Source organism: Mchenga conophoros, linkage group LG11, assembly GCF_057382185.1.
Source record: "Mchenga conophoros isolate Kocher_MC1m ecotype Shallow Benthic linkage group LG11, M_conophoros_male_GT1.1, whole genome shotgun sequence".
NCBI classification, from domain to species: domain Eukaryota; kingdom Metazoa; phylum Chordata; class Actinopteri; order Cichliformes; family Cichlidae; genus Mchenga; species Mchenga conophoros.
The window spans coordinates 16906946-16922132 of NC_140536.1; the positions used below are offsets into that span (position 1 = coordinate 16906946).

The window sequence follows — 15187 nt, forward strand, 5'->3', positions numbered from 1 at the left end:
CGGTCTCCAACCCCCGGACCGGTACGTGAGTCGTTTGGTACCGGGCCGTGAGAGTTGAGGCTCGGGTGTGAAATGTACAGTTATCGGGGACTTTATTGGTTTTTAGCATTATTTTGTTATCGTTTTTATCGTTAACTCGGTTTTCCTGGGTCTTCTCACGTGTGTTATGAATAAATCTTATTTTTTTCTGTACCGGTACTAGCCTGTCCGTGAAAATATTGTCAGGCATAAACCGGGCCATGGCGCAAAAAAGGTTGGGGACCGCTGCTCTAAAGGATAATTTTGAACCCTTTTCCCTCCTTATCAGCCCATCCCAAAATAAACAGCACACTTGAGGATTGAGTGAAAAACTCAAGTTTCATTTGTTTTACAGCATCACACAGGAAACAAGAAACACTGCATTAATGGATCCTTGGTCGTTAGGAGCTTAAGGGAGATGCTGTAAGTTAGTCACACCAAACCAGCTGGTTCCTAAACCGTCAGCACTTTAAATGTTGGAGATTCGGGAGGATCAAATAGGGAGGAGACACGTTGTCCTTCCTCCTGCTGCTGATTTTAATATCCTAGATCTTATTTCCAGTTATTCCCAGTGAAAATTCCTGCCCCTATTTAAAATTCAGAATTCAGGCCTTTCTGAGTCAGAGTGGATACAGACCTCAGCAGCATCGCCATCAATGCAAGACGATGATCATTATGAGACGAAGGAAAAAAACACCATCTACTGTATCGAGGTATTACTATTACAGAATCGTATAATTAGTTGCCTATAAGTATAGTTATACTAGATTACAACTGTAGTATGTGAGCTACACTTATCAGCAGGTACTGTTCGTCTCCACAGCTTTCTGTACTAGTGCCATTCCTGCTCTCTGGTGAGATCTGCTGCATCAGGGTGGAGGACTCTGATCCCATCTATGAGCACCAAGACCCATTAACCACAGAAACACTCACAGGCTCCGCGTGTCCAATTACTGCATCATCACTGTGTACAGAGAGTGCGAGCCATGCAGAAGTGCCCAATACCTGTGGAACTACCTGCTCTGCGTGTGTGTCACCTGTGAGAGTCTAAAAGGTGTGTGTAGGTGTGTTTTTAGTTTGTGGATTCAAATTTTGTTGGAACTTTCCCAGGTGAGACTTCCGTGACATTCCTCTCAGGATTCTTCAGCGTGCACAGGATGCCTGCTGGGAGGACTTTTATTGCCAGGTGAGCCTGCTCCTTACTTACTTACCCATTACTACGGAGCCCCGCAAGGGACATAGGAGAAAAAAAAAATGCGGGATCTCGCAAAAGTTGAATTCCAACAATGGCGGCAGCTACTTAGTTGTAATATTACTCTTTCTGGGTCACAAAATAAACTTTTAAGATATTTTGAGGCGTGAATGTAGCTATGTAAACGTCAAATAGCTGCTCGGTTTACAAGACATCACATATTTGCAAAAGTGCTCCGACGTTTTCGGAGATGTCTGACACCCACCATTTCGAAGCTAACGGGAGGTCGAGACCTACTACAGCCAGGAGGAACACCACTCTCCCGGCACATCGTGCCTCGACCTCCCGGTCGGCTTCGAGCTGGCGGCCTCCGAAGAATGCGTCTAAAACTTTTGCGAGATCCCGAGTTTGTTTTGCGAGATCTCGCAAAAGTCCATCTTAATTTTTTTTTCTCCCGTGTCCCTTGAGGGGCTCCGTACCTTACACTCCTTCACCTCTTAATTGATAAAAAAGGAATAATATTATGAAGGCTCCTGATGAGCTCATGGCCATTATGGGGGGAAAAAATCCTTATTTTTTTTTATATATAACTCAAATGCACAAATTGGTCAAATTAACCTATTAAATACAATGAACAAGTACAGTGAAACACATCCCACCACAGCTGAGTCATGCTCATATTCTGTGGAAACAGGAAGAGAACAGAGAAATGAAGATCCTGCTGTGACTCACTGACCAGTTCGTTTTGCTAAGTCATCAGACTGTAAACCCCAATCAGTGACTCACTGACGTATTCTGCAAATTAAAAGGGGGACTCACATAGTGACGTATGATTTTGCCTGTTTCAAGAACCAGGTCGTAGAAAAAAAATATCAAAAATTTGTATTAACCCGCACATCATATGCAAATGACAGCACAGACACATTTCCCTGAAAGTTTAGAAGTTTTTCAAGTTGTGCAAAGGCAGATATTTCTCAAAAACCTGTGACTCATGTGTGATAAGATATATTACTGTAACATTGTAGACTTCTTTATTTCGCTATAAATTATATTCATCAAATTCCCACAAATGAAAGAAACAACTGAGCTTTTAAAACTGTGCAAGCTTTGGACTTTTGAATACAATATTACACAATCCACTGTGTATTCAATGACATTACAAAGTAATCATGCATTTCACGTGGAATTCCAATAAAACTGATTGATGTTTGTGGCTGTAATGTGACAAAATGTGGAAAAGTTCAAGGGGGGTGAATACTTTTGCAAGACACTGTATATTTGACCCTACACTTTACAGAAGATTTAAGGTCTTTTAAGAGTAAACAGTAAACTATATGCTCTATTCATGTAATCTCATATCAGTGGCCTCCCAGCAACAAGTTGGTGAAATCTGAAAATGAGCTTAAATGTGAATTATTTCTATCAGACAAGGAGGAACCAAAAAACTCTGTCACAACACTTGATTAAGATGACGCATAAAAAATTAGCAACAGGCAGCGAGTGAAACTAAATCACACATTACTCCAAATACTTCCTTCCATTTTCTGACAGTTTCTTTTTTCAATAACATTGCTTTACTACACAGAAGTGGTTTGACCTTTAAGATGAAGTTTACAGCTGATTAGACAAACCACATCACCCACGCAGGAATGGTTCCTATAAAGCCGAGTGCTGTCAAATCCTCTTTGACAGACATCCCATCATGAACATGGTGAGTATTTGACACAACTATAGAGCTTAAAATGGGAATACGTGATAGGTTCAAATTTCAAAAATTTTAAAACTCATTTATGTTTATTTTACAGAGTATACAAATTCTAGAAATGGGGGAAATATTTTACAATAGAAAAAGAATAAACAGAGATATGCATTTATGTTTAATTACATTTGATTATGTAACGCGAAATAGTTAAATACTTAAATCACTTTTATCAATGATTTGTAGAGGACGTTTGCCACAGTGGACTCTTTTGTGCTTACAGTGTACAGATGGTTTATCCATTAGATGCTGCATTGAGGTTAAAGAGGTTTCCTCTTGTTAGTTTCATTCTGGCCCCTGAAAAGTCAGTGTAGAAGCTAAATACCAGGTCAGATCAGACAAGAGGCAACTTAAAAACAAAACACAGCTAATGTGAGAGGATTAAAAACAAACAAATGCTTCCATATTTTTGATGCATGTTCCTGTGTTACTGTTTTTGACTTGCGTTTTCAAGTTGTGCAATTTAAGCTAGTAAATGTTTCCACTACTTTAGGTGAAATTTTAGAGCTACAGGATGAGGGAGCTATAACTCACAGGCATAGCAAATCACATGTTCTGAGGTATTTTCAGCACTTATAATCAGGTGTCGTCTCTCTCTACAGCTTATCGTGCCAGCGCTGGTCCTGCTCTCTGGTTCACTCTGTGGTGCCTCAGTGGTGGATCCTGTTCCCACCTTTGACCACCGAGACCCGGTAACCGGAGAAATCCTCAAATGTCCCAAGTGTCCACCGGGCACGTTCATGTCTGCTCATTGCACTGCCACCACACCCACACAGTGTCAGCCGTGCAAAAATGGCCACTTCACCGATCTGTGGAACTACCTGCCCAGGTGTCTGTACTGCAGCAACCTTTGCACAGGTAACCTGGAGGTGGAAACAGAGTGCTCCCCGACAACCAACAGGATCTGTCGGTGCAAAGAAGGCTTTTACTCAGCTGATGACTTCTGTATCAGGCACACAGAGTGTGGCCCCGGATACGGGGTTCAAACTAAAGGTACAGTATTCATTTATTAAATGTGAACTACTAAACCATCCATCCATCTTCTTCTGTTTATCCAAAACATCAGTATGTCTAACTCACTTTACACTTCCAATGAATGTAGTGACCTGAAGTCCTCTGTTGTCCTCTCTTAGGTACACAGCAGACAAACACCGTTTGTGAAAAGTGTCCAGAGGGATATTTTTCCAGCTCATCTTCTGTGGTGGATTTGTGTGTAAAACATCAGGAGTGCTCCAGCGGGCAGAGCGTACTCCTCACTGGCTCAGCCTATTCTGACACCGTGTGTGGCACCTGTGAGAGTCTTGCAAACGGAGGTATGTTATTAATGTTATCTGCCAAAAACAAAATATTTTTTAATGCAACCAAATTTACAAAGTTATTTCAAACTTTCTCAGGTGAGACTCTCAGGACATTCCTCTCAGGATTCTTCCATGCACACAGGATGCGTGTAGGAAAAATCAAGAAGTTTGTTTCCAAGTGAGCACACTCTTTGTCTGTTTGATTATTCTCCAGCACTCCTTCACCTCTAAATTCAAAAAAGATGCCAATTAAACCATTGTCTCCTTGCAACAGATACATCCTTACCTCGTCGAAAGAGAGGTGCAGTCTCCCCAAACAGAGAGAGCCTCTCATGGATCACATCATAGACTGGCTGGCAAAGGCTCCGGAGGAAAAGCTGAGGAAGATTCCCGACATGCTAACAGCTTCAGATCTTAACTCCATGGCAGAAAAACTAAAGAAGAGACTCCATGAGATTAAGCAGCAGAACCCAAACTGCAGCTTAACAATAGATGAAGTAAACAATGCTCTCTAGTCTGCAGTCCGTTACACATTGAAAATTTTTTTATAAGTGTTATAAGAGGATATTTTTACACCATTCTCCATTTTATTGGCGTACATGCATTGTAATAAAGGTAGACAAATGTTAAAACAAATAATATTATTTTTATACATTGAGGCTTCTGATTAGAAGACACATGACTCCATTACAGAAGAGTTGTGAATTATTCCTATGAAATAAGGGCCACAATGAACAAGCTATTAAATACATATATTCACATTGCTACAGCTGTTTTTGTAAACATTGTTAAGAGCTTAAGGGTGGAAAATAAAACAACAACAACTAGGAATTCCACACAAAAAAAACTGAAATATGAAAATATTTTAAACATGACATTGTGATGTTATTTAAAGTTTTAAATAAAAGGATTTTTATAAGATTGTGTGAATGTCATTCAAACTGAAATATTTTACCTGCCAAGTGTAAAAACCAAACAAAGTATCGCGCACATTGTAACCTAAAGTCACAACCTCCTGTATCGCCTCCTCCCTTATGACCTTCCTATGAATGAACTATTTCAAACAAGTGAAAATGTAGCTCGTCTTTCTTGTTATCATGATCCTGGAGTAAAACACATACTTTGTAATTGTATTACAAAGTACTACAGTTAGAGTGAGGAACTGTTAGAGATCCAACACGTTCTCACTCCCAAAGTGTAACAGTCGTGGATATAACAATAGGACAATTTCATGAATTAATCATTGCATAAGCACATTATTAAACTCATTGTAATTATAACTGCATTAATTATTTGATCATTTACTTGACAATAAAATGAAGAATTGGCAGCGATTTCAGCCTAATGTCAAGAGAACTTAGAATGCACTGCTCATCAAAGTTTTGTTAAAGTATAATAATGTACTGTTTTAAAGGATCCTTTTAAACTCACAAAAATACAGTATTGTTTGAGTATTTGCCCCCTTCCTGATTTCTGATGTTTTGCATTTTTGTCACAGTAATATTAGACCAAGATAACCTGAATAAATTCAAAATGAAGTATTCCAATGATCATTTCATTCATTAAGGGAGAAAAGCTATCCACACCTGCCCCTCTGTGAAAAAATAATTTCCCTCTAAAACTGCTTGTGCCACCGTTTGCAGCAAGTAGTGCAATCGAGCGTTTGTGATAATTGGCAGATCTGGGAGGTGTGTAGTCATAAACCCTGCAAGTGTCCATCAACAACAGTTCGTTCAGTGCTTGACTGCAGGATTTGTGCTGCAGCCCTGACCTGTAAGAGGGTTTACGTTCCTCCTTAGCGTTATGCGCCATCTAGTGGCAACTTTAAGTAAACACCTGATATAGTAACAAGTGGAGGTGGCAAAAGTACAGACATTGTGTCCTTATGAATCAGAATCAGAATACTTTATTAGTCCCTAAGGAAATGATGCTGTATGTAAGTAGGTGTACTGATACCCTGTTTGTATTTCCGCCACCCAAAGCTTATTTCTTTATCAAGAGAATAGAATAGAATAATTCTTTAATTGTCCGACAAGGGGAAATTTGGTTGTAACAGCAGCCAGAAAGACACATATACAAACAAACAGTACACAGGACACAGAAGAGAATCATACAATTTTTTTTTTACATATTTACATTAAGGACAATGGTTACTATAAACAGAGTACTGTACGGTTATTAAATTAAATAAAAATACAGATAAGAGGCGAACCAGGTTGTAGTGCGAATCGTTTGATTAAATTATTGCAGTTACAGCGCAGATGCAAACATCTATGTTTGTTGGGAGCAGTTCTGATTGTACAGTCTGACAGCTGCAGGGAGGAAGGACCTGCGGAAACGCTCCTTCATGCATCGAGGATGCAGCAGTTCAGCAACATTTACATGCATGGGGTGGGAGACTCTGTCCATCAGAGATGTTGTTTTGGCCAGAGTCCTTCTGTCTCCCACCACCTGCACTGGGTCCAGGTGCATCCCAGAACAGAGCTGGCCTTCCTGATGAGTTTATCCAACCTCTTCCTCTCAGCTGCCGATAAACTGCTGCTCCAACATACAACACTGTAAAAAATGACAGATGCCACCACAGAATCATAGAAGGTCTTTAAAAGCGCTCCCTGGACTCCAAATGACGTCAGCAGCCTCAGCAGGTAGAGTCTGCTCTGACCCTTCCTGTAAAGAGCATCAGTGTTGTGGCTCCAGTCCAGTTTATTATTCAGGTGAACACCCAGGTACCTATAAGAGTCCACTATCTCAATGTCCACTCCCTGGATGTTCACCAGTGTCAGTGTGGTGGGTCTGCATCTCCGGAAGTCCACCACCAACTCCTTGGTTTTCCCGGCGTTGATCAGCAGGTGGTTCTGCTGACACCAGTCTACAAAGTCCAGAGTCCACTGTCTGTACTCTGAGTCGTCCTCACCTGTGATGAGGCCGACTATGGCAGAGTCGTCAGAGAACTTCTGTAGGTGGCAGCGTGGGGAGTTGATGGAGAAGTCTGCAGTGTAGAGGGTGAAGAGGAACGGTGCCAGCACAGTTCCCTGTGGGGCTCCCGTACTGCAGACCAGCATATCAGAGACACAGCCCTGTGTCCTCACATACTGTGGATGTCCTGTGAGGTAGTCCAGTATCCACTGGGACATGTGGTGGTCCACTCCCGATAGCTCCAGCTTGTCTCTCAGAAGTCGTGGCTGGATGGTGTTAAAAGCACTGGAGAAATCAAAGAACATGATCCTCACAGTGCTTCCAGGCTTCTCCAGGTGAGTCAGAGCTCGGTGCAGGAGGAAACAATAGCCACTTTGGACAAAATAACTCATCTCAGCTTAGGGGCATCTGGTGTGTCAAATGTTCATTAGAAATTCATACAAGCCTTTCTATAAAGGTATCTATTTATGTGCCCTTTATTAAACCGTAATCAAAGTAAATAAAGACTAATTTCGACTAAACACAAACTTTCCTCAAAACGTTATCACATTTTCTCACAATAGACAGTAACTTTACAAGAAAAAAGAGAAGCTTCCACATTCAAACTGCACCTAGTCTTCACAGAAACAGTGTTGAGCTGTATGACCAGCCCTTCCAGAGAACTGGCTCGCAGCCTGTTACTGCCAGCCCACTGACTTTTTGATGACTAGAAACCTTTTGCATGTTTCCAGATGTCCTTCCACTTTTATTTTTTATAATTATATTCATTTGCATACATATGTCACTGTTGATGCGAGATGGTAAAGAGCACCACTATGGCTGAGTGATTTGAGGAAAATCTAATATCGCAATATTTTTTGGGTATATCACGATACACAATATATATCACGATATGTTTAAATAACCTCCCAAACTATATAGTACTTCAAATTGCACTGGTATACTCATTCAAATTGACCATTCAATATTTTTTTCTATGTGAATTGAAAAATCTGAACGAACTGAAATGTTTTTTTTTGTTTTTTTTATGTAAGTTGCACACAGAGGTTTTTCCACAAATGACAATACTGTCACAGTAAGTCTCTTTCTGTGGTCAGTAGTAGACCTTTATCAACCAAAAGATCATAGCAACAAAAAAGTCCATCAAAAATTATTCATGAGACAAAACAAAGAAACAAACAAAAAACCAAGTGAAAGTAAAAATGTGCTTTTAACCCTTCAAGGTCCAAAACAGCAATGGAAAAATGATTTTCTTGCATTTCTTATTGACTTGGGTAAGTAATAACCACAACCAATCATTTTGTTTTTCAATAGACCCTATAGTTTTTAAAATATTGAGCTCTACCTCTTCCTCCCATATGCTAATTATATACAGGGATGAGTGATGGGCATGGAATGGTGATCTTTGCATTGGACTCTTTGCTCCACCATTTGACCGATGAAAGAGGCATGAACCCACAGGCATTAAGAAGGTTGACACATTTGTTGTCAAATCATTTTACTGCAATCAGACCTTCATCAGACCTGTAATCACTGCTCCATTGCCCTTCTTCATCAGGGGAGCTCCACCAGTGCAGTTTGATCACACAGTACTAATGCACCTGACACAAAGGAATTGTTCAAGTTCTGGACCAAGCTGAAACTTGTGAAGAGCTGAGGTTCTTTTATGGGTTTCAAAAGTGTTTTTTACAACTTTGGCCTAGAGGTAGCTTCTGTTCCTTTGCACGGAGGGGAGCATTGAAGAATGTAGATCCCCGTTGATACAGCAGCAAGTCGTGAATGTTGCCAGATGAACTTGGTTGGCAGAACAATTTAAAGCCCTTCTCATCTGGTTTGTTGGCAATATACTGGTGCCAGCCCTGTTGGCTTCATATGAAACCATGACCTCAAACACACTGTGGTTGAAGGTGGATGGTATCATGAGACACCAGTCACGAATCCGCCACAGGACCATGTGATTTTTAGCCATGTAATTGCCATATAGTACTTGTTGAACATGAAATTATAATTTTGACAACTTAGTAATATTAATTTTCCAGCTACTGTAAATTGGTTAAAAGGTGATTAGTTATGATATTTGTGATTTCCACATGCTACTCTTGATTACATTTTACTCAGAAAGTTACAAAAATTATTTACTGAGGAAATTATTTCAGCATATTCTTGCTGTGCTAACACTTAATGTGATTTATCAACAGCAATTGATCACATACTAAACAGATGTGACCTGTAAGTCCTCTAACACTATATCAGAAAATGATACCTTCCTACTTTAGTTTCATCAAAAACACTCAAAATATGTTGGATGGTTTTTTGTTTCTGACTTCCTGGTTGGGAGAGGGATAAGAAGAACCAACCGTTTGCATCCACAGTGCCCTCTGGTGGAATTTATTGGCATTACAGATGTAAACCAGTCGGTAGAAAAGACTGAATAAGTTAGGTCAATTTCAGTGAAAGCCTCAGTTAGACATAGGGCCTGAAAATGTACTCTACCAATTGGTTGAGCAGAATACTAAAGGGTTAAAAATATATATAATTGTAAAATTTAAAAAATGTGATGACCTTAAATTACAGAAGCAAAAGTCTAGATAGTGACTATAAAAACAACTGACCAAGAACAGTCACAGGTGTCACAGTTGGTTTATTCAACGTTTTCTGTGGGGAGACGTTTAAAACATTCCTAATTTTGCAGCGGAATAAATTTGTTTGTTGCAATTTTTGCAAATGAACACATTTTATTTGACCTCTTTGTGAAATCCAAATGACAACGTGTCTCATTCCCTCGCTCGTCTGTCGCCATATTATTCCCTATCTGGTAGTATATAAACACATGCTGAGCGCAGTGCACCGGGTAGACAATTTTTTAAGAAAACCAATGACTTACTTGTGGGGTGTAGGAGAAAAAAAAACTCAGTGAATTTCATACAGACAGTTTAGTACTTCGATGGCAAATACTCGATGTATATTTTCTATGCTGTGGTGTGCTGGGGGAGCAGCACAGCAAAGAAGGACTCATCCAGGCTGGAGAAACTGATCAGGAAGGCTAGCTCTGTGGTCGGGATGAAGCTGGACACTCTGGTGTCAGTGGCAGAGAAAAGGAGACTAAAAAAAACTGCTGGACATTATGGACAATGCTGGGCATCCTCTGCACACGGCCATTAACAATCAGAAGAGTCTGTTCAGTGACAGGTTGCTTCTCCCCAAGACAAGAACTAACAGACTTAAAAACTCCTTTGTCCCACACGCCATCAGACTGTTTAACTGATGGCGTTAAAGGGAGGGAGGGGAAACAGGAGGACAAAGGAGGGGGGAACAACTAAGCTGTAGTGCCTCTTCACTTCACTGTGCAATACTTTTGTTAATAGTCAACGGTGCAATAGACCTCAATACTTGAAATGTGCAATTCACTTGTATTTTTATTTTTATTCCTATTTATTCTATTTATCCCCTTCGTATATTTTATTTATATATGTCTCTGTATTTATATATATGTGTGTGTGTGTGTGTGTGTGTGTGTGTGTGTGTGTGTGTATATAATATTCTGTAACTCTGTAACTTCTGTCGGTGCTGTGCTTTTGGAAATCGAATTTCCCAGAGGAACCCACCCAAGGGATTAACAAAGTTTTATCTTATCTTATCTCTTATCTCTTATACTCGAATGTTACAATAAAGCCTTCTTAACCATTGTATGTGGAAAAACTTGCATTACATCAAGTATACTCAACATATCGCAGACCCCTAAGCACCACTCAAGTTAAATAACCCAACAAGTGTATATTTATTTTTCCTTATTTTAGTGTGGGTTCAATTTTCTATTTTCGAATGAAAGATCTTTACTCAAATAAAAGCAAAAAAGTACAGGCTCTGAAATGTACTTTGAAAAGTAATAAAGTAAAAACTAGCTCCTTGAACAACCTTCTACCACCTAGTTTTTTCCCAAACCTTACTGAACCTTGTGCTACATTAATGTAATAATAAAATAATCACTGTAGGAATACAAACTTTACTTCAGTCTAAATTTGAATTCTAACAAAGATAACCAGGTAAGTAGAACATGAGCAGAGAAAAAGAAGGAAAATAAAAACTCTTCTGTTGTTTACATTATAGTGGGTTTCTTTGCGTCTAAACAGCAAAGTAAGTAGGGAGGCAGTTAAGGTGTGCACCCGTCCCTGTGCACCAGTCCAACACACTGCTCTTTAGTTTAAACTCATCACAGTAGTGCAGATTTACCTGTTTATCCTGCGCTAACCTGCAGAGGATTTCATGCAGCTTTTAAATAGCAGGTAGCCTACCGCAGCCCCTTTCATAATATGGCAAAAAATAATGTCACATGACGACCTTATTGTAAGCTAAGGGTTGGACTCATCATCAACAAGGAGAAGACCAGAATCCTTAAGATCAAGTCCAATAATAACAACCCAATCACCTTAGTGGGAGTCCTCTGGAGGAAGAACACTCTTTTACCTACCTAGGCAGCATCATCGACCAGCAAGGTTGAACCGATGCAGATGTCAAGGCAAGGATTGGCAAACAAGCGTTGCCTTCGTCCAGCTCAAAAGTTTTGCGAGATCTCGCAAAACAAACTCGGGATCTCGCAAAAGTTTTGCAAAAGTTTACAGCTGTAAAAAGTTAATACGTGATGAGGCAGGAGGAAGCAAAAGAGAACACACTGAACACGAGAGTAGAGACTGTCAAAATAAAACAGGAAACATGCAGACTAAGACACATGGACTTGACACTGGGACCAGGGAAGAAACAGACATGGGAACAGAATCGGGAGACGAAAACAATGACATGACTGGGACACGGAGAGAGGGACAAAGAGGAAACAAGGGACATAGAGGGAGATAATGGGTCGGGGAGCAAGAATTTTCCAACCAAAAATCATCACTCCAATAACCGTCAATAGGCGATGTATTCACGCATGAGACTTTTGATGGGCGGAGCAGTGTAAACATGCACAAACTGAATTGCGTTTAGAACACAGAAGACGTCCAAACATGGACGAACTAATTGCCAAATTGTACACTGGAGGAGAAGGCATAGATAGAAGTGGACTGTTACCTTAGCGAGGAGGTTGTAGACAGAGAAGACAATCCACTGGTTTGGTGGAAAATGCATGAAAAACGTTCCCCATTGATGCCACACATGACACGGAAATATCTGTGTATACAAGCCACAAGCACACCTTCAGAACACGTTTTCAGCACTGCTGGTAATATTGTTATCACTGCTAAAACCTGTTAAAGTAAACATGCTTGTTTTCCTGTCAAAGAGTTTATAAGTTTTGTTTGTAGGGAATATTTTCATTCATTCATTTATTTATTTATTTATTTGAGATGCGCCAAATCGCACAAAATTTTTTTTTTATATTCACTGGAAGAGACATTTTGATTTTTAACTTATTTGTTGTTTGGTCGAGTGTGTAAGACAGATAAACACTGGAACGGCCAGTAAACACCATTATAGTGGAAAAAAGAAGCCAGTTTCTCGTTGTTTCCCTCCCCACCATTGTGGTTTTTTTATTTAAATAAAATGTTTTTGGGTTTTTTTTCTGAACATAGGCTACTGCCGTTCTTTCTTTCTGTTATGAGTTTCAGTAAATGAATCACTGCTGTATTTGGGCACACTCTGAGGAGGGTGCATTTGCTCGCAGCTAAAGGAGGGTGCCATTAAAACAGCGCTATTATTTATTATTATTATTTATTATCTGCTTCTGTTAACTTCATTGAATTGAATAGCCTTTATTGTCATTGTACAAGGTACAACGAAATTGGAGTGCCACTCCCTTGGTGCAAAATGCAATAATAACTATAAACATAAAATATAAAAAGTACCGAAGTACTCAAACAATAGTAAGTACGATATACACAGAATAGCAGCATTCATTTAATGATAGTATGAACAGCAGCATAATATAGTGACAGTGGCAAGTATGGTATAGTTAAGCAGGTTCAATTGTTTTGTGCTTATTTACTACGGTGATAGCTCTGGGAAAGAAGCTATCCTTGAATCTGTTTGTCCTGGTTTTATGTGACCTGTACCGTCGGTCTGACGGTAATAGTTCAAACAGTTGATTACTAGGGTGAGAGTGGTCCTTAATGATATTGCCAGCTCTGCTGAGGTACCGAGAGTTTGCAATGGCCTCCAGGCTGGGCAGAGAGCAGCCAGTGATCTTCTGGGCTGTGTTGATGAGCCTCTGCAGTACTTTCCTATCTGCAACTGAGCACCCTGCATACCATGTTGTTATGCCGTACGTTAGGATGCTCTCTATGGTGGCTCTATAGAATGTCACCAGCAGCCTCTCCTCCAGGTTGTTCCTCCTGAGCACTCTCAAAAAATGGAGACGCTGCTGGGCCTTTTTTACCACTGCCGTGGTATTTGCAGTCCAGGAGAGGTCATCAGCCAACATTATTAGCAAAATTACTCATGGGCAAATAAATAAAAAAATCTCCCTTGTAAAAACGATTGACAATAACCTCAGCCTATAGACTCAGATAGTCGATATATCGCCAACCTTACCGGGGTGAAGATACATGAACTGACATGACAAACAGGGGAGCCATGGAAGGAAACACAAGGAGGGGAACACGTAAACACAAGAGGGAAAAAAAGACAAGGACACACACAAACACAAAGAGAGGGACACAGAGGACAAAGGGGAACCTAAGAAACAAATGATCACAAGCAACCTCAGAGACATAGTAAGAATGATCTCAGAACTAACTAGTTAAACTTAAATTATAATAATACCAAAACACTCACAAAAATAGAATACAAATACACCGAGTCCAAAAACCAAGAGCAAAAGTCCAAGAACATGGTAAAAAACAGTTCTGAAGGCTGGCCGTGATCTAAGGACACTGAGTGCAAAACAAAACGGTTCAGGTGGCTGGCCAAGTGACCAATGGAAGGGATGGAGCAGGTCCGGAGGCCGACCGCGGGGCCAGCGGTGATGACAGAGCAGGTCTGGAGGCTGACCACGGGGATCCATACAAAGTAGTGTATTTCCAATTATACCTTCCTAATGAATAGGAATAGGACTTTCCTAATGAAAAGTCATCAGACTAATTGTTGTTATTGTTTAATTATGAAGAATTATCAAACAATAAATACAAAACTTGAAAAGTCAATACCAAAATTTTAAAATATTAAATTAACAATCACTAACTAGTATGACTGAAAATATTATAGCTGAGAAACATTTTATAGACGCAAATTATTATCTAACTGCATTGTGTATGAAATGTTTTTCAGTATTTAAACAGCGGTGTTTCGCATATAACTATGACAGGCGGAAGAAGAAGTAGTTCCCAGCAATCGACACAATGGTCCTGATAATCAACTGCAAATTTCCCCTAAATTGATAAAATGAGGATATTTTAATATGAAAATCAATTCCAGAGGATAAATATCTGTTATTGGAGGAATCCATATGTCAGTATCGATCCGCACACCACTACTGTTTTTCAACCACTTGTAGTCATGTCATCAACGCTTGAAAAAACAATTGCGCATCTACAGCGTTATGTACGGTTTAATATGAGGTCGCTATTCATGGTGCCTTCAGGTGCACCTCGTAAGTTCATCAATCTGTACACCCAAAGACATAAGGTTGTTGTTTTGGATTAATTTTCCTTTGTTTGGATAAACATACCTTTAATGACTTTGTTACTCTTTTTGATGCCATGTTGTATATAATTCAAAACTTCTGAAAGTTTCATCTCAAAACAAGTCTATTTTTGTAATTCAACAAATCCTATAATATTTTTTTATTTAACACATTACCAAGACCCTTGTGATAGCTTTCATGTTTCACTTTTAGAAGCTACCTTATTGTTATGATTTCAGCACTGAATTATATAAAACAAGGCATCAAGAACAACAAAGTTATTAAAGACACGTGTTTATCCCAACAACGGAAACATATTGACCCCAAAAAGCCTTTTAAACAGCCGTATGTCCTTGGGAGTAGAGATGGCTGAATTTACGAGGTGCACCTAA

General features: G+C 39.7%; 1 protein-coding gene across 1 annotated transcript; it reads left to right on the plus strand.

Moving 5' to 3' along the window:
- Nucleotides 1-1128: 1128 nt before the first annotated feature.
- Nucleotides 1129-5339, plus strand: LOC146563826 (tumor necrosis factor receptor superfamily member 11B-like). The gene is made up of 6 exons (XM_085290320.1): nt 1129-1204; nt 2796-2921; nt 3572-3962; nt 4103-4282; nt 4364-4445; nt 4542-5339. Exons 2-6 carry the CDS (start codon nt 2913-2915, stop codon nt 4780-4782), a joined length of 903 nt encoding a protein of 300 aa, XP_085146446.1. The 5' UTR covers nt 1129-1204; nt 2796-2912; the 3' UTR covers nt 4783-5339.
- Nucleotides 5340-15187: the final 9848 nt, after the last annotated feature.

Coding starts and splice junctions, on each gene's coding strand:
- LOC146563826 (XM_085290320.1), top strand. Junction 4,283..4,363: donor TGAGAGTCTTGCAAACGGAG/GTATGTTATTAA, acceptor AAACTTTCTCAG/GTGAGACTCTCAGGACATTC. Junction 4,446..4,541: donor ATCAAGAAGTTTGTTTCCAA/GTGAGCACACTC, acceptor TCCTTGCAACAG/ATACATCCTTACCTCGTCGA.